At 37.7% G+C, this 19,061-nt stretch overlaps 1 protein-coding gene across 4 annotated transcripts in view; it reads right to left on the bottom strand.

Moving 5' to 3' along the window:
* The window catches only part of LOC306888395 (homeodomain-interacting protein kinase 3-like), a 64,955-nt gene that overhangs the window by 25,792 nt on the left and 20,102 nt on the right, over positions 1-19,061 (bottom strand). For all 4 annotated transcript variants that reach the window (XM_079446653.1, XM_079446650.1, XM_079446652.1 and 1 more), the window contains exon 3: positions 2,688-2,811. In XM_079446653.1, coding sequence (XP_079302779.1) covers positions 2,688-2,811 — 124 coding nt within the window. The remainder of the gene's footprint in view (positions 1-2,687; positions 2,812-19,061) is intronic.

Here is a 19,061-nt window from a genome sequence, read left to right as displayed (position 1 = left end):
ATGTGTAGCTGTCAGTCACTGCACCGGTGTGGATATTTACTGTACTTTGCAATCACAGATTCTAGCCTATGTCTTTGAATATATGACCCAAATCAGAATTTTCACCGTATATTGCCATCTGAACAAGTAACAAGTCTGCCACGTTTGTTCTGCCCAACTGAGGAAAAAAACATAACAATAAATTGCGCTACCAATGTTGAGTAAATCTAAAGATCAGTTAGCTCATATCACATCTAACTGTGCAAAGTATTATCATTGTTATACTTTGTTCTCAAATTATTAATGTTAACAACATCAGCATTGTATGAATGAGTATAGTATTAGCATGTAGATTTCAATTTTTGTACAGTCTAATATCTAATTGTCATACCATTCAAATTTCATATTAAGAAATTCTTTTAATCCAAAAAGCAAATGAATCTTCCTTCAAACTGGTTCCATTTAAAATACAAAAAACTTGTGTAATCCACAGTAATCAGAAGCACATTTAAAACGGGAATATAACTTAATTTAATTTACATGTGTTTCATAAACACAATCCTTTCTGGATTAAAATCCACCATCAAAATGATAAATTTAATTATTCTAGCTGCTGTGAGAAAAGGCTATAAATGATCCGCCACCTGCAGGATCCTCACATGCTATAGCCTACTAGCCGGGAAAACGTCTTCATGTTTACAGACGTGACGTAATGATGCAGTGCCATGCTCAAATTTCCCGTGGAAACCTACCCATACCACTCAAATTAGAAAACATTATTATAAACTAACCGTTGTGAATTGGGCTAAAGGAAGGTGAGAGTTTTGAACACTGGCTAGTTATGTAATTTCTCAAATATTGATTTCGGATCATTTATAAAAAAAAGAAAAAAAGAAAAAAAAAAAAAAGGAGTTATGGACTGCAGCTTTAAAGATAGTGTGCTGTGGTAGTGGATATGAATTATTCCCAGCAGACCAAATTCTCATGGGTTTAAGAGGTATTCCTGGCATAATACAGAGTTATATGAGCAATAAGGGCATGTAGCTTTTAGACTGACAGTTCATGACACCCGCTGACATCTTGAAATCCATAACCCCCCTCCCAGCTGTGTTAACAGCCCAGCCAAAAGGAAGAGGAAAACCCATCTAACCCCCTGCTATTGCTGCCAACTGCTATGTCAAGTCAGTGTCTGCTGGGACTCTGCCTTCCAAACCCTCCCCAGAAACAGTGTTCTAATCTGGGCTTGTTCCTTCATATCTATCACACATGCAGACACACATAGACTTAGTAATGCCCTCTCCTCTCAGTTTCACCCCGGGGCAGTCAGGGGCCCAGAAGCAGGGGGAGTATGGCCTGAAAACTAGAAGACGATCATAAACCATGCACACTCAGACAGATGCAGCATGAGTGCTCACAACAAATACCCACACACTGACACTTGTACGCCAACACAACCACTAAGAAGTGGCCGTGAAAATTCTTCTGGAGATTGTTTGGGCCTGACAGCACATACCACGGCCCTGTGCTAAACAGATTACGTCAAGAGGAGGAGAAATATGGAGAACTCGTGATCAAGAAGAAACATTTAGTGTGTATGTGTATATGAGAGAGAGAGAGTGAGTGTGTATCAAAGAGACTATAAAACAAGATTTGAAAGACACAAACAGATATGGATAAATATGGCAAATCTCATGAAACCATGTCTACGTCACATTTCAACCCAAAATCAAAAGAAAATCAATTATTATTAATGGTAACACTTTAGTATTGGGACCTGTTCTCACTATTAACCAGTTGCTTATTACCATGCTTTTTATTAACATAATGGCTGTTTATTAGTACTTATGAAGCACATATTCCGCATGACCACATTCTACATCCCTAATCCTACCCAACACCTAAACTTAACTACCTTACAAACTATTAATAAGCAGCAAATTAGGAGTTTGTGGTAAATGTTGTATGTTGTAGTTAATGATTTGTTAATAGTGAGAATTGGACCTTAAATAAAGTGTGACAGTGTCCTCTCTAAAATATATAATATGCAAATTGTATTTTGCGTAAAACAAACAGAGGTCCATCACAAATTCTGTAGGGTTTTAGTGGGCTTTCACACTAGCACTTTTAGTGCTCGGCCGGGTTCATTTGATGTCACAGTTCGGTTCGTTAAGCAACGAACACAAGTCTATTTTTCTTACTGTTGTATAGGGCTGGGTGATATGGCAAACAATTTAAAATCTCGATTTTTTTCAGAACATTTGACCGATTCTTGATTTTTTTTACAATTTTTAATCTAATCAATTTAAAAACGTAAATACAACATTCAAGTAAGTTCTTTATTAATCCACTATCTACAGAAAATTCTATTTCAAGTGCACCTGACATGAAGTTGTCAACATGATAATGTGAATGCTGTTTTCTGAACTCGGGAGCGCACCTGCAAACCAAACCAGATTCCACCTAAAAAGTAGTCTAGGGCATGGTCCAACCATGTTATTAATGACGTATAAATTGGTCAAACTGCATGTGTGTTTACTCACTTGCTTTCCTGATAAGAGGGACTGACATGCTGCAGCAGATTTTAAAATCTCATTTCTGCTCGCAGAAAGTTACTCCCGTGTATGACAAATATCACGAGTGGTTCTGAGCAAGTTGTGTGTGACTCGTTCAGACAGGAGAAGAAAGATGCAGCATGTTAGAAGAATTACCTGGTCAAACTCAAGGGCTCCTGGGTAGAGGGGCCAGCCCAAGAAGAGCTCAGCAATCACACATCCCAGCGACCACATGTCTATGGCTTCACAAAAAGGCAGGCCAAGAATGATCTCTGGAGCCCTGTGATGACAAAAACACCAATATGAGAAACAGGGTCACTGTAACAAACCCTCAATTTACCTTCAAATTTCACCCTCAGACTATAAACTGTGAGAACTAGGCTTCTGTATTGGCACTGAATTCCGTTCAATTTATTTTGCACGAACTCTCAAATCATTTGAACATATAGATGAATTGTTCGATAACACTTCAGTATAGGGACCTATTCTCACTAGTGACAAGTTGCTTATTAGCATGCCTATTATTAACATTTTAGCTGTTTATTAGTACACATATTCTGCATAACCATATTCTTCATCTCCACCTAAACTTAACAACTACCTTACTAAATATTAATAAGCAGCATATTAGACATTTGATGCAAATGTCATAGTTCATAGTTTGTTAACAGCAAGAATTGGACCCTAAAATAAAGTGTCACCAATTGTTCACAATAAGATCAAACAGTATTAGAGATGCACCGAGACTGAATTTCTCTGCCGATACTGATAGCCGATTATTTAGAATGATATCGGCCGATACGATAGTTCTGCGTTTAAATAGTTAAAATTTGACGTGGTCGAATGTGTGCCAGTGCATGGTCTGCGCTGCTCCAAAACGTCTGCTCTGCTCCATGCATAAAGCACGCGATGTATACTTCACTTTCCGCACAGCCGCGTCTTTGAAGTATACTCAACTGCGGATTAGTGCGGACAGACGACCTCAACACATGCGCAGTACCACCTACTTGACTTGTGCTCGGTCAACATTCTCCTTGCATATGCGCGGTTGTACACGAGCCCTCCTGATGATAAAGATGACGTAATGTGGACGTGGGCGGACACGGACGGCCGAAGTATACTTTGGCCTTAAGATATCTGATCACGTGAAGAGAGTGAGAGAGGTGCTTTCAATGCGAGCTCTTTGGGAGCAGAGTCTGGTTTATACTCGCCGCGTCAGCACGAGCGCAAAAATGACGCGAATACCGAGGAAACGATGGACGGACGGGACAGATGATATGGTTTTCCAGCAAAAGTAAAATAAAAGACTGCTTCTTAAACCAGAGAAGGTGAACATGTTGGTTTTGTCTTTGTTGTTTATCTCGCGTTATTCTGTGGAGGCTTTCTTTAAAATGTTCTTTATTTATTTGATTCGTCAGTGTTTGCTAAACGTTCTGGTGTAGCCTATGCATGCCTCGTCTTATTCGTTTATGTAAATTACATTATATAAGTTAGTTTGTAGCCTTCTGTTTTGTTGTTGTTGTTCTTTTAAATTAAGAATAATAATAAATCCATCTTTCAATCATTGTTTTAGTTTTAAACAGTGAATAGATGCAAGCAAAACAGACAAATATCTTTTCTTGTAAAAAGTGACGGTCATGAATTCGGATTCGAAAGTGAAAGCGTCAGAAGCCCGGCTTAGCACAGCAAAAGAGGAACTCCCGTTCACAAAATTCAAATCACAAATAATACTGATGAAAAAGAATGGGTTGAATGTTAACCACTTTTGTTACCATAAACTTAAACTTGCTTTTTTTCTTCATAAATACGTTAATACCAGATTTATTCAAACATACCTATATAATTATAAGTAAAAAAAACTCCTCTTCAGTGTTGTTTTATAGCTAACTAATGAACAGCGGAATAACTTTGAGGTAAATGTCACGTTAAGTGAAAGTGTTCACAGTCTGTTTTATTTGCATTTTTCAGCGGTTTAAACGCTGATTGAGCGATTACATTAGACAGACATGATACATTTTGATAAGCCATACTGCAACATTTTATGTACATGTGTGTATTTTGCGCTATAACTTATTAAACTGGAAGAGACTTAAACTTGAACTGAGGTGCAATAGTGATCTGTCACGTCACATTTAAAAGCGTCAAAATGGTATTCGTTGTTTGTATTTCATGATAGAATCTACAGGATTTCAAAGCTGAGAGTTTGTTTCTTATCAGAAGTAAGAAAGCACAGAGCTCTTTTGTGATTATTGGATGGATCGAGGCGTGCTACAAAATTGTTTGCGTGCTACAAATGCGGATCTGGCAATGCTGGCTTGAACTACGGGAGATTCATCTGGTCAAATAGAGCCTGCTTTAATGTCGCTTTTTTAACTGTTAATGCCTTATTGTCATGTTAATTTTGACAGCCCTAAATTCAGATTTTCTTCACTCACAGTATGAGTTGCAGTCTGACAAGTTTTTCCGCCGATGGCCGATAGTGAAATAAATTAATTTTAATCGGCCGATATCGGTTGTTGGCCGATACATCGGTGAATCTCTAAACAGTATAATATGCATTTACAGAATATATTATACAACCAAACTGATTTGGTTAACTTGACAAAACACTATAGCACTGGGCTTTGGAAAAAGTGCACAGAATTGCCTGGAAAAGGTTACTCACAAGAACAATTTAATTTCAGTGAGAGAGGCACACAGTCATGGAATTTAGAACATTCTTTCCCATTTGTTTAGTGCAAGCCCATAAAACTAATACAATGAATGACAGAGGCAGTGGATAGTGTTTCTGTGTGCAGGGTGGCTGCTAGAATTCGGCACCAACTCTGTAACATCAGCAGAACAGGAGATACACCAGTACAAGATGCATTAACTGTAAAAAACAATTAATTACAAAAGAAAATATTTGATCAAATTATTAAAAATAAAGTTAGATATTTTTTGCCATACCTACTTCACACCAGACGCGACTTGCGCAAATAAATCGTGCTATTCGCGCATAGTTGGACGCTTGAACATTTTGAGTTTACTCGCTTCATTCGCGCGTGAAATTCACTTCACAACAGACGCGAATTCGCGTCATGGGCGGGGCTTCTGCCAGGCGGCTCCAGTCTCGTTGCGAAATGGCTGTCATGGATTCTGTTGAGAGGGTAGTTGCACTTTACTTGCTATGGAAACACTGGACGCGTGCATTTCAGCCGAGAATGTAGTTGTTTAAAACTCAAATCTGTGGTTTATTTATAAAAACAGCGCCTATTTGAAAATGTGCCGATTTCAGAGCCGTGAGCTCCAGGCGATCTCCAGGTGATCAGTGCTCATGTATCCCGAAGAGAGGAGCATAACCTCGACTAGTCCTTCTGACATTTGCCGCTGGCTCTGATGCCTCTGTAGTGGATAAACATGAGATATAATTAATAAAGTTTTGGGTAAATCTAACAGGTAATCTTTGGTCTATCGTACAGCTCCGAGTATCCACATACTGTGACAATGATTTTGTCCTCTATTGTTGTTCCGGATTTCTGCCTCCGCTCGTAATCACGTCACTACTAGAGCAAGCTCCTGATTGGTTAGCGTGGCACGAATATCCACCAAAGTTCAGATTTTTCAACTTGCACGATTCACGCGAATCACGCGTTACGCGCCCGAAACGCTCAATTCGCGTCGTGTAAACAAAACGTAAACAAGCCGCAACGTAATACAATTACCATACAACAACAGAAACAAGCTGCAACAAATGGAAACAAGCCACAACACAACGCATAGGACTAATTTTGTTGTGTTGTGGAAATGTTGTGTTGTGCACTACTGGGTCACCGTACAAAGCCAGTACAATATACAAAGCAACTGTTCTGGCAACAAGACAAACTTCAACTATTACCACATGCCTACTATTAATATTGAAGTCCTTTGGTTTCATTTTACAGTAAATACAGTCAATAACTGAGGTGCAAGATGATAGCAGTTGTGTTTGAATGAAACTAGAGAGAGTGTGGTGATGTGATATGAGAGTTGTGAAAGAAATACACGGATGAGCGGTATCTTATTCAGTGTTGTAATCAGGGAAAACATACCTCGAAATGTCGCAACTGACCAATCAGTATCAAGTTTTTCAGAGACGTGTGATAATGGGAAATAAAACAAGAGTATTAAAATTAAAGATTAATCTTCAATTCAATGGATCAAACTTTGCAGAGCTTAAACGGGCACAAACAAAACATACTAATATTTATATTTAATACTAAAACACATCTTTGTAAAGGCACAGGCAATGCATGTTTAGGATAGGATTGGCTTTACGTGGATTACCAGGTCAGTGAGCTCTACTTTAAGTGTAGCCATGGTGACGCAGGAAGCCCTGTGACTGCTTAGCAACAAATCACCACAGTGATCTCATTGAATGGCATTAAGGTCTCGCCATGTGAGACCGTGATGCTGCTCCAGTCAGCACTCATATGAGTAAGTCTGTCTGACAGATTACTGTCACTCAGACTACACAAGTACAAACACAATTCTATTCTTAAAATAGGGAATATTGTGTAAATCACAAGTATACCAACAAAGTACAAAAAATATATATATATTTCTGTTATTGACAGCTGTAGCGATTATGAAGGGAGTGATTTTCCTGGCTTTTTTCTCATGCTAATAGTCACACACTGCAGTAAGACTGAATCGGAAAATGCGATGACTGACAGTGAAAACAACGGAAATGGACAGGACAAAACCTAACAGGAATAGCTCGCTCAAAAATTAATTGTCATTTACTCATCCTCAAGTTGTTTCAAACCTATAGGAATTATTTTTTTCCTGTTGAGCACAAAAGATGATATTCTGATGAATGTTGCTAACCAAAGAGTTCACGGTAGCCATCGACTTCCATAGTAGTCAAAAATACTACGCAAGTCAGTGGCTACTGTCAACTGTTTGGTTAACATCATTCTTCAAAATACCTTCTTTTGTTCTCAACAGAAGAAAGAAACTAATACAAGTCTGGAACAAGTGGAAGGGGACTAAACAATGACAGAACTATCCCATTAAGTCTTGGCATGAAAATACAAGCTACTTGTTCTGTGCAATGTTTCTTTGGTCTTCATGCATTTCTTTGTTCTTCAAATAACTTGCTTTGCTGCAAAAAAAAATAATAAATTTTTAACTGTATCACCAAGCCCTACAATAAAGTGTTATCTGTCCAGTATCTGCAGCATTTATCAGCACAAATTATGAACAAATTTACTCCTTTAAAGTGCCCCTATTATGTATTTTCGAATATTACCTTTCATGCAGTGTGTCATGTAGCTGTATGTGATCTAGGGGTGTAACGGTTCACAAAATTCATGGTTCGGTTCGATACGACACGGTGGTGTCACGGTTCGGTACATTTTTGATACGGAGGGCAGGGCAATCGGTTATGTCGCAATGCTGGAAATATTTCTGTTTTAAACCATGAAGACGAGCCAATGGATATCACACAAGCACGCGTTTGCACACGTGCAAACTTTACGCAAGATTTATGCTTGTGAATGTCTTAATCTCAGGCAATTCACTATAAGCAGAAAGTGAAAGTAAAAACGGAATGACCGAGAAATGACGGCGCTTATTCTCTCAGAGACAAAGAGAGATGAATCTACTTCAACATATGCTGATAACGGTATAGCCCATAGCGGTTTTCATTTATTTCCTTTATATTTCTCTTGTGGCCCGTACATACTGAAAAAAACAACAAAAAAAAAAACAACGCATTTTGTGTTAAACAGGTTGTTTTTGAAAGTCGGTGCTTGAAATTAAAGCTTTTTATTTCATTGATTTTTATTGATGACTGCAGTGTTATTTTTAATTGAAGAGTAAATATAATCTTATAAATCGCAGCGCGTCAGTTATGCATTAATTATTGCGGGGCAAATTAATTATACTTTTAATTTAATAATAAAAGTAACTTCATAATAATAATAATAATAATAATAATAATAGACCTAATAAAATAAGAATGTACCAGGCCTACATTAATTGGAAATGCCAAATCCTCTTAAGATTGCCAATAATTGATGTTTTGGACAATATCTCTGGCTATCGTCGATACAAGATCATCTCTTTCGACGTACCCCACCTAGGGGAGGTTATCACTGGAAGACAGCACGTTGCCTGTTACATTGTCTGGGCTGCGTTGTTGAGCGCAGTGGCACTGAGAACATTATATTTCACACATTTTAAGCTTTAATTTTCCAAACGTAATAGGATTAGTCCAACGAATCGTTCGGTTTGTAATGCATATCGTTACACCCCTAATGTGAACATAAACTGTCTGCAAAGTTGTGAAAAAAAAAAAAGTCAGCTCGCAATTGCCTAAAGTCGTTAGGAATTCGAATCTTATTCTGTTACGGCTGTACGTCACGAAGTAACACATTTGCATAATGTCCGCCCACGTTCTCGCGAACAACTTGCCTGTCCACAAACACAGTAAAATTTCTGTGTGGTTAACCATGTCGAGAAGACACCGTATCCTACGCTGTGAGAGTAAATTTGTTTCATCTCATCGTATAATTACCACAAACTTGACACTTACCTCTGAGAAACGTCCTGCTCTTGTTGATCAGCCAATTCAACCTAGGGCTGGGCAATATGAGCAAAAATTCATATCTCTGTATTTTTTTGGCTGATTTGCGGTATGCGGTATATCTCTCGGTATTTTTTATTTGGATTAAACAAATAAAGTGAATGCTACCATGTAGGCATATATTATGTGCAAAAAGGGGTTAAAATCACATAACATTCAAACATTGTAATCTAAAAACAAATACAAGGCTTTTAAAGCAGAAGTTAAATTTACTAAACTAAAAAAAATGAAATAAAAAAAAAGCACAGACTAATTGAGTAAAAAGGCTACTTTGATTACCCCATTACAGTCTCTTTACAATTAGTGCTATCATACAAATACATCTACTTGTAGGTTTAAAATTCTACATGTCACATTTATATTGTCCAACTACAAATATTTCAGAAAAATGTATATTTTAGTTATTGCGCTCCTATTTCATTGTGCTCCATCTGTTTGGCGCGCATGTGGAGAATCGCAAAGCAAAAGCTCATGCACTTCTGACAGCAAAATGAACAAATTTCCATGGCTTTCTAACATTTACAGATGCAGAATATACCTGTGGAATGTAAGTTATGCATTTAGGAAAAGAGCACATAGCTCAAAACAGCGCGTCTCTGTCAGTGGCACACGCAGTCTTTCTGTCAGAGCATCTGACGGGGCAAGCTGCTTTAAACTGAAACTATAAACTATAAGCTACTATATTTTACGGGTTTTTTAAAGCCCTTCATATACAGGTGCATCTCAATAAATTAGAATGTCGTGGAAAAGTTCATTTATTTCAGTATCTCAACAAATTAGAATACTTCATAAGACCAATAAAAAAACATTTTTAGTGAATTGTTGGCCTTCTGGAAAGTATGTTAATGTACTGTATATGTACTCAATACTTTGTAGGGGCTCCTTTTGCTTTAATTACTGTCTCAATACAGCATGGCATGGAGTTGATCAGTTTGTGGCACTGCTGAGGTGGTGTGGAAGCCCAGGTTGCTTTGATAGCGGCCTTCAGGTCATCTGCATTGTTGGGTCTGGTGTCTCATCTTCCTCTTGACAATACCCCATACCCTCTATGGGGTTCAGGTCAGGCAAGTTTGCTGGCCAATCAAGCACAGTAACACCATGGTCATTGAACCAGCTTTTGGTACCTTTGGCAGTGTGGGCAGGTGCCAAGTCCTGCTGGAAAATGAAATCAGCATCTCCATAAAGCTTGTCAGCAAAGGAAGCATGAACTGCTCTAAAATTTCCTGGTAGATGGCTGCGTTGACTGTGGACTTCAGAAAACACAGTGGACCAACACCGGCAGATGACATGGCAGCCCAAATCATCACTGACTGTGGAAACTTCACACTGGACTTCAAGCAAAAAGGATTCTGTGCCTCTCCACTCTTCTTCCAGACTCTGGGACAATGATTTCCAAATTAAATGCAAAATTTACTTTCATCTGAAAAGAGGACTTTGGACCACTGAGCAACAGTCCAGTTCTTTTTCTCCACAGCCCAGGTAAGACGCTTCTGACGTCGTCTCTGGTTCAGAAGTGGCTTGGTAGCCCTTTTCCTGAAGACGTCTGAGCGTGGTGACTCTTGATGCACTGACTCCAGCTTCAGTCCACTCCTTGTGAAGCTCTCACACGTTTTTGAATCAGCTTTGCTTGACAGTATTCTCAAGCTTGTGGTCATCCCTGTTGCTTGTGCACCTTTTCCTACCCACATTCTTCCTTCCAGTCAACTTTGCATTTAATATGCTTTGATACAGCACTCTGTATACAGCCACACCTTTCAGTAATGACCCTCGGTGACTTTCCCCTCTTTGTGGAAGGCGTCAATGTCCGTCTTCTGGATCATTGCCAAGTCGGCAATCTTCTCCATTATTGCGGTTTCAAAGAACAAGAGATACCCGGAATTTATACTGTAGGGATGCTCATTAATTGAAACTCAAATGTAAATATTCGAATATTTTGAGATACTGATTTTTGACTTTCATGAGCTGTGAGCTCTAATCATCAAAATTAAAACAAAAAAACTTTTGAAATGTTTTACTTTACATGCAATGAATCTAAAATATATGAAAGTTTCACTTTTTAAAATAACTTTTCACGACATTCTAATTTATTGAGAGCACCTGTAAAGCTTGTCACATGTTTAGAACAAAGTCTGCGTTCTCCTCTCTATAGATATTTTTTTCGGATGCGCTCGTATCAAACTTGATATAAACGGTATTGCTTCATACCGTATCGCCTATAAAAATATATCAATATATCGTACAAACTCGATATACCGCCCAGCCCTACTTCAACTCTTTCCTCATCAGACTCCGGCTCGAATTGGTAAGGTACAAACGATACCATCTTTTCTATGAATTGACAAGTCTCCTCCAGTCATTCTTTATGGCAATGGGCGTTTCTTTTCCGACATGCGCTGTACGCAGTAGACCAATCACAGCAGTGAGGTCTCATGGAAAGGAGGGGTCTAGAGAGACTGATTCTTCGAACTGCTTCGCACGAGTCTATGAATCATTTAGAAATGAGGTAAAATTAAATGGATTTGGCCTTAAGTGTTTTTTGACCTTGGATGCATGTAAACCTGTTTTAGGAGTCTCATAAAACAATATTAGCAACCTTAAAAATGGCATAATTGGGGCAGTTTAAAATGAAGTTGTAGTTTGGAGCTGAGCATACTTGGCATGTACAATTAGAAAATTCAGACTGCGCAAGTACGGTATGAACCTACCGTTTCGCTAATGAAATTATGTCAAACACTGCATCAAAGTATGCTTTGGGCTTTACCTGACTTGAAAAGTGATATTTGTGAGGTAGGCATGAGTGACAGTCATATATGTGACCCTGGACCACAAAACCAGTCTTAAGTGTAAATTTTTCGAAATTGAGATTTATGTATTATCTGAAAGCTTTCTGTCGATGTATAGTTTGTTAGGATTGGACAATATTTGGCCGAGATACAACTATTTGAATATGTAGAATCTGAGGATGCAAAAATATCAAAACATTGAGAAAAATCGCCTTTAAAGTTGCCCAAATGAAGTTCTTCGCAATGCATATTACTAATCAAAAATTAAGTTTTTATATATTTATGGTAAGAAATTTACGAAATATCTTCATGGAACATGATCTTTACTTAATGTCCTAATGATTTTTGGCATAAAAGAAAAATCGATAATTTGACCCATATGGTGTATTTTTGGCTATTGCTACAAATATACCCCAGCGACTTGAGACTGGTTTTGTGGTCCAGGGTCACATATGAGGTTACATTTCAATCTGGATGCTGACTAAGAAGGTAGATACCTAGACAGGGGAAACAGATGTTGGAGGTCCTTTTAGGCCCTGGTGCATTAATGTGGGACATGCATAACAACATTTAGTCCAAAAAAACTCTGCATTAAGCCGCCTCCTACAAGCTCGCTTATATCAATCGAAGGAGTTCAAAGAGCTTCCTGATGTCTCCATGCATAAAGCAGCCCATTCTCCACCACCAGCCGCTGGGTGATGATCCACTGCAGTTCTCATCTATCGTCTCTCCCTCATAAACACCTGAGAGTTGATCCAATAACGGCATCTCCGTCCATATATCTGATCCATCTCTAAGCAGCACTGAATAATCACGGCAGTGCAAATATCTGCCCAGAGTGACTGCATATAATGAAAACTGAGGGTGGGTTGTTCCTCTGTGCAGACCAGTGGTTCTAATCATTTTGTCTATGAAGATCCCATCCTTACATATAATAAAACATGGGTTTTCAAAGTTGCAGACTCAGATTAACGAGAACAGATATCAGAAAGCAAGAACCAGCAGGTTTCGTACAGTTTTTAAGAACTTTTACAGAACTTTCAAGTAGTGTCAGTCTGTGTTTTTCAAGGGTGGGGAAGCTGTTAATAATACACTACAATAGTTATAAATTAACCTAACAAAAGACTATCTATTATTGGCCACACACTGCATTTTAAATTAACACAATGTGTCCATATACCTACGTACAAATGCTATCCCAACCAACCAATCAAGCTCCAAGGTATCAGCCAAAATGCCATGGTAACATATTATAAAATAAAACATGAAATGTTCTAATATTTTAATAAAAAAAATCAATTCTATAAATGCACAATGTTTAATTAGAATCAATAGGTTGGCAACAGAGACTGCATGTTAAACCTGAAATAACATGCATGTCATGACAGAAAACTCAAACCAAATGCTGATCTAAAATCAGCTCCATGCACTTACAGTAACAATATAGTATGGCTTAAATGATGCCATCAGTGCCCAACTATTTTTGCAATGGCATTAAAAATATCCTCTTGCCTCACAGGGTTACTTTTCTTTAACCCATTTAACGCATCTGCCATACTATATCTACACAACACCTGTGGGTCTGTTCCCAGAATATTTACTGTAGTCCGATAAATAAAACATTGGAGAGATAAATAATAAAGTAGTAATCAAACAACACCTAAGTTTGTGATGGTGGTCCAGTCAAGTCACCTTTTATTATTGAACATTTATTATATATTCATTGAATATCAACACAGAACAAACCACTTCAGAACAAAGTTATACATCTTTGGAACAGCAAAAGGGTGAATAAATGACAATTTTAAATTTTGTCTGAACTTATACTTCAAAAGTAACAGCAAGTTAAACCCGGTTTGAGAGCCTTCCCGTTACACACTGGTTTATAGAGAGAATTACAGGTCTCACTTCACCGTTGTTATTTCGTCCCTCTCTCATAATTGTGGACTTAGTGTGCAATCTGTAAAAGCAAACACCCATGAGTTACTTTAGAGTGTTCCTGATAAGTAGCTGGGTGGCACAAACCTTGTGTAGGTCTGTAAACTTCAAGGAAATGTTCATGATCGTGCTAATGTCAAGTTTTCTCTTGGTAAAAACTAAAATAAATTTTGCAATGCCACCAAGGGGATGACAGTAAAAAGCAACCAGAGAAGCTCTGTCAAATGTAGGATCTCAACTTAACCACATAACACCTAAACACTATCACAGAGCAAAGGTAACTTTCCACAAAGTTCAAGCTTTTGAAAGTAATGTTACTATATTTACAGGAGCAAGGAATGGCGTGCTAATAGGAAATCTCATCTGGAGCCGTATTACCTGAGGATACTGAAGAACACCATCACGGTCATGTATAACCCCCCCCCAAAAGATAAACCTTAAAAACCATTATCTTAGTAAGATAGACACAACAACTCCTTGGAAGTTTTAAGATGTTGTGATGCACTTACACACAAAAAATGCAATATGAAACCTACTGCTTGATATTACGGAGTCACAGACAGGTTGGAACTAGATGGCACTCCTGCCGGGAAAGCATTCTGCACAGACCGGAGGAAATACCCAGCTACTCTGTGAAGCCACTTTCAAGGTTGTCAGTGCAAGTGTACAGAAAAGACATTCCTAAACAAGACATCCTCAAGATTTAATCTATAAAGTTTCCAGAAAGCAGGCAGACATCTTCATACATTAAGATGAAGAAAAACAAACAAAGGCAATAACATATCTAAAACACCTGGAGATGAATCACATCTTGAAAATCAAACCAAATCCAGATCTACTGCATCTGAGCAAATCCAAACAAAACAGTACTCTTGTGGTAAACAAGGGCTTCGATATTTGAGCCAAGGTAAGTGACAAACATACCCTTCATGTCACATGGCCTGCTGTCACCAAACAGCTGAACATAACACTCATCCAACATGAACTCCATAAGCAAACTAAGGAAACCTGCTCAGATCAAGTGAACAAACAGAAAACAGCTTCATCTCAGGAAGGCAATCTGAATTGGGGGTCCTTCCTTAGGATTGAACTCATTGAAACTTATTACAAATTAATTTGTTTTAGAATACCACATGAAATTAAAAAATAAGGAGCCTCAAATTTGATAAAATCCTAAATCCAGTAATTCACATACTCTATTTCTTATTCTAGTTTACAGCTACAGTGATGAAGGAAAATAAGCCGGATATTTCTGAGTCACATCATAGCTCTCTTTTGAGACCACTTCTGGGAAGTGCAACTAAAAGACTAATAAAGATTTCCAAAGTGAGGGGGGTGAATTCCTAACTCTGTGACCTGGTGGGAGGGATTCCCATAAAGTCCTAACATCTGGTTTACTTGCAGTATGCCGAATTAAAGGAAATAGAAATAAAGTCCAAGTAAATTTAACAACATGTTGCAAACTGTTCCCAGTCGAGTTAGTTGAGGTCAAACAAGTTAAGCTGAGTGAAGAAACAAGTTAGTAGTCCGAGCAAAACAGGAAATTATATCTTTCAAATTCAAAAGCACCATTCTATGCAAAATATATTATAAAAAGTTCACACTTTTATAAAGCAGAATGCATTCTCATTTTAACATTTATATAAACAAATACAGTTAAACAGGCTATAATATTTAATATTAGATGAATGACTGAAACATTTAATAACATCAAACCCACTTCTGTAGTGATTCCCGAAAACAAATGGTCAAATACATCCCTTTAGTGTTAATGTTAAACAAAGTGTTAGTTTTAGTTCTGAAATATACTAAAAGTCAAGCAAAAGACATTAAGTCAAGAGTGTGAACAAAAGTAAAAAACTTTTTTTTTTTTTCCAATCTGCAAAGTGTACTTATCAAATCACAAAAAGCTGCAGTTGAATTAAATCTATAGTCTGTTGCACTGAGTTTTCAAAGTGAAGTGTGGTGCTGTGCTCATGTGAGCATCTCATGATACGTTTTCAGCATCTCATAGCAGTTCGGTTCAAATTGAGGCAGCAATCTTAAACTGCATGCATTGTGAGTTCAATGTGCATTTGAGAATGCAACATGCACCAGTTACTCTCTAGATTTATAATTATTCATGTTTATACAACAGTTATTTCTGGTCCTCGAATCTGATTGGCCGATAAGAGTAATACTAAAGTGATAACCGTTTCACCATTTATATCAAGCCACTTGCAGTATTTCTCATAGCGAGTATTATTTTACAAATAATACTATTTTTGTGTCACGGAATTTTAAGAGTTTTTAGGCAAGAATGTACTTGTTTAGACTTAAAATATGCATTTTTTTAATAAAGGTAACGCCTATTTGAAAATGTGCTTTAACGTTTTAAGGGATAAGACGAGGACGTCAGCGGTCATTTAGCGGTCATGAACCCACCAAGAGAGGCTTTACCTCGGCTAGATCTTCTGGAATTTGCCACTGGCTCCGAAGTCTCTATAGTGCTTAAACATGAGATATAAGTCATTTTGGGTCAATTTCAAGGGTAGCCTTTGGTCTCAATCCATTATTGGTTTCAGAGCAAATAGTTTTGGCTGATGGCAAAATCTCATCACATTATATTTTGTGACTCCAATGCTATATATCAGACCGCTGCCTTCGTACTTTTTGACTGCATTGCCTAGCAACTTTTATTATGGCTCTTGTTGTTTATTAAATTATTATTCAGTAAATACTTTATATATAAAAGTAGCATTTAATAGTATTTAAGGAAGTAGTTTCGTACAAAAGAGCGTTTTGTTTTTTACACATTCGTGCCGTCGGACTGCTGTATAAGCGCAACATCACACGAGTAGCCGTGAGATATGGTTGTATATTGGCATGCTGTGATTACCAACAGCACTCTGCTTCATGCCTACGGCCAAATTACAGCCGTGTCGATATACAGCCATATCTAATGGCTACTCATGTGATATTGCTCATTTGTGCATCTGCTTTCACAGAAACTGCAGTTTCCCACCAAAATAATGACAAAATGAAGATAGTATTATAAATGAAATATCCATGTTTTATTTACATTTATTTTACAGTGCAGTTGTATTTCAACAGTAATATTACTGTCTTAGGTATGATAATAACAACAACAACATTAACGTAATATGGACTGAGACACTAACACAATTAAGGAGAGGCTTGGAGTACTCTTTAACATTATGGTACAAACCAATGTAAAGGCTTTTTCACTTTTTTTTTTAAATCCAGTCCCTGCAATGGGTTTAGATGTCTTAATTTTGCTTTCAAATCTTTCTTTCTTGCGAGAGGCAAGTCCCCAACCCCCTAGAGGGACCAAGGCTCACCGCTCCTAGTCTTACAAAATCCTGAGGGAAACACTGCAATCACTGGAAGTCAATTAGAGCTCAAGCAAAAACAAAGGGCATGGAGAAATCAAGAGATTGGAAACCACCAGCGACACCAGCAACCAACAACGACCTGATCGGCTGAGAAAACAACAGTAGTTGATGACAGACAAATCATAAAAGCTGTGAAAATTAATCCTAAAAGACATGTCTGTAAAATCACCAACAACTTCCAGAAAGCTGGGGTGATGCTCTGACAATCTACTGTCCTCAGGAGACTTTGACACAGAATTACAGATGCTACACAGCAAGATGCAAACCTCTGACCAGCACCAAAAATAGAAAGGCAAGATTAGAGTTTGCAAAAAGCACAAAGGTGAGCCAGAAGAGTTTTGGAACCGTGTTTATGGACAGATGAGACAAAGATGAACCTGATGTGAAACTGAAGTGATGGGAAAGCAAAAATGTGGAAAAAAGGGAACTGCAATGATCCCAAGCATACAGCCTCATCTGTAAAGCATGGTGGAGGTGTTGACATGGCATGGGCATGCATGGCTGTCTCTGGAACAGGCCCTCTCAACTTTACTGATGACTTAATGTATGATGACAGTAGCAGAATGAATTTGGAAGTGTACAAAACCATCTTGCCTACCAATATTCAAGAAAATGCCACCAGATTCAGGGGTAGACAATAAGGGAAATTTGCCACTGGCCCTCTGGGCCAGTGTCTTTTGAAGTTCACTGGCCCAGGTCAACGCGTCGGGTATTGATCCCAATAATCACGAAAAAGAACAGTTTGCTTGAACAACATGAATAACATTTATTTTTTTTAAGGTAGGTTTAGTGCAAAGTGCAGCAAAACTGTGCAAAAACATGAAACAAGTGCAAATAAACCTATTGCATAGGATTCATTCTCCGTAGTCACACAGCAATTCATTATATTATGTTCATACCATAGGTTTCATCCACGTTAACTTTTCTCTAACTTACTTGTCTGCATATGTGGGCATTGATCTGCAGAGCTCACAGTAAACCTCTTTTTTTCTTGATTGTAGCCCAGCTAGGGGTGGGCGATATGGGAAAAATATCATATCACGATTTTTTTTTTAGAAATATCACGATTCACGATTTTATCACGATTCTTTGTCATGTTGGTTTTACAAGCTGTCTGAGCATTACAGCCAAACTAGAAAGACAAAGCCTTTCAAGGTAACAAAAAACAAAAAAAAAGACATGGCAGATATTTAGGCCAAAGTGGGCGAAGATAAAAATCTGTGTCATCATTCTATCTTTCTTATTAAAAAATAAGAACAAAGATACACATTACAAATACACATAATAGACAAATAAAACAAACAGTGCTTTATTTTCAGGTACAATAGGTGTATTTAGCAGAGCATTCAATGAAATTGAATGAACAAATATAAAAATAAAACACTAGATAGACTGATTCCTAAAGCAACTGTATTAAAGTTTTTCAGTCAAGAATAGTGAGTGATTTTTCTCTTTGTGTTTTGTTGTTTTGTTAACGTTAAATGAATAGTTCCCCCCAAAATAAATATTCTGTCATCTGTCTGTCAATTCTGTCATAATGTTTTATTTTTATACCATCATTTACTCAAAAGTTGTTTTAAACCTGAATGAGTTTCTTTCTTCTGCTGAACATAAATGCTATTTTGAAGAAGGTGGAAAACAGTTGCTGGTCCTCAGTGACTTCCATAGGATTGTTCTTTCCTATCAAAGCCAATGTAGACCAGCAACTGTTTGGTTACCCTCATTCTTCAAAATATCTTCTTTTGGGTTCAGCACAAGAAATTAATAGAGGTTTGGGACAACATGTGAGTGAGTAAATGATGAC

The sequence above is a fragment of the Barbus barbus genome, assembly GCF_936440315.1.
Source record: "Barbus barbus genome assembly, chromosome: 22".
Lineage (NCBI taxonomy): Eukaryota > Metazoa > Chordata > Actinopteri > Cypriniformes > Cyprinidae > Barbus > Barbus barbus.
The sequence above is the reverse complement of the archived record's forward strand: the minus strand, read 5'-3'. Positions and strand labels throughout refer to the sequence as shown.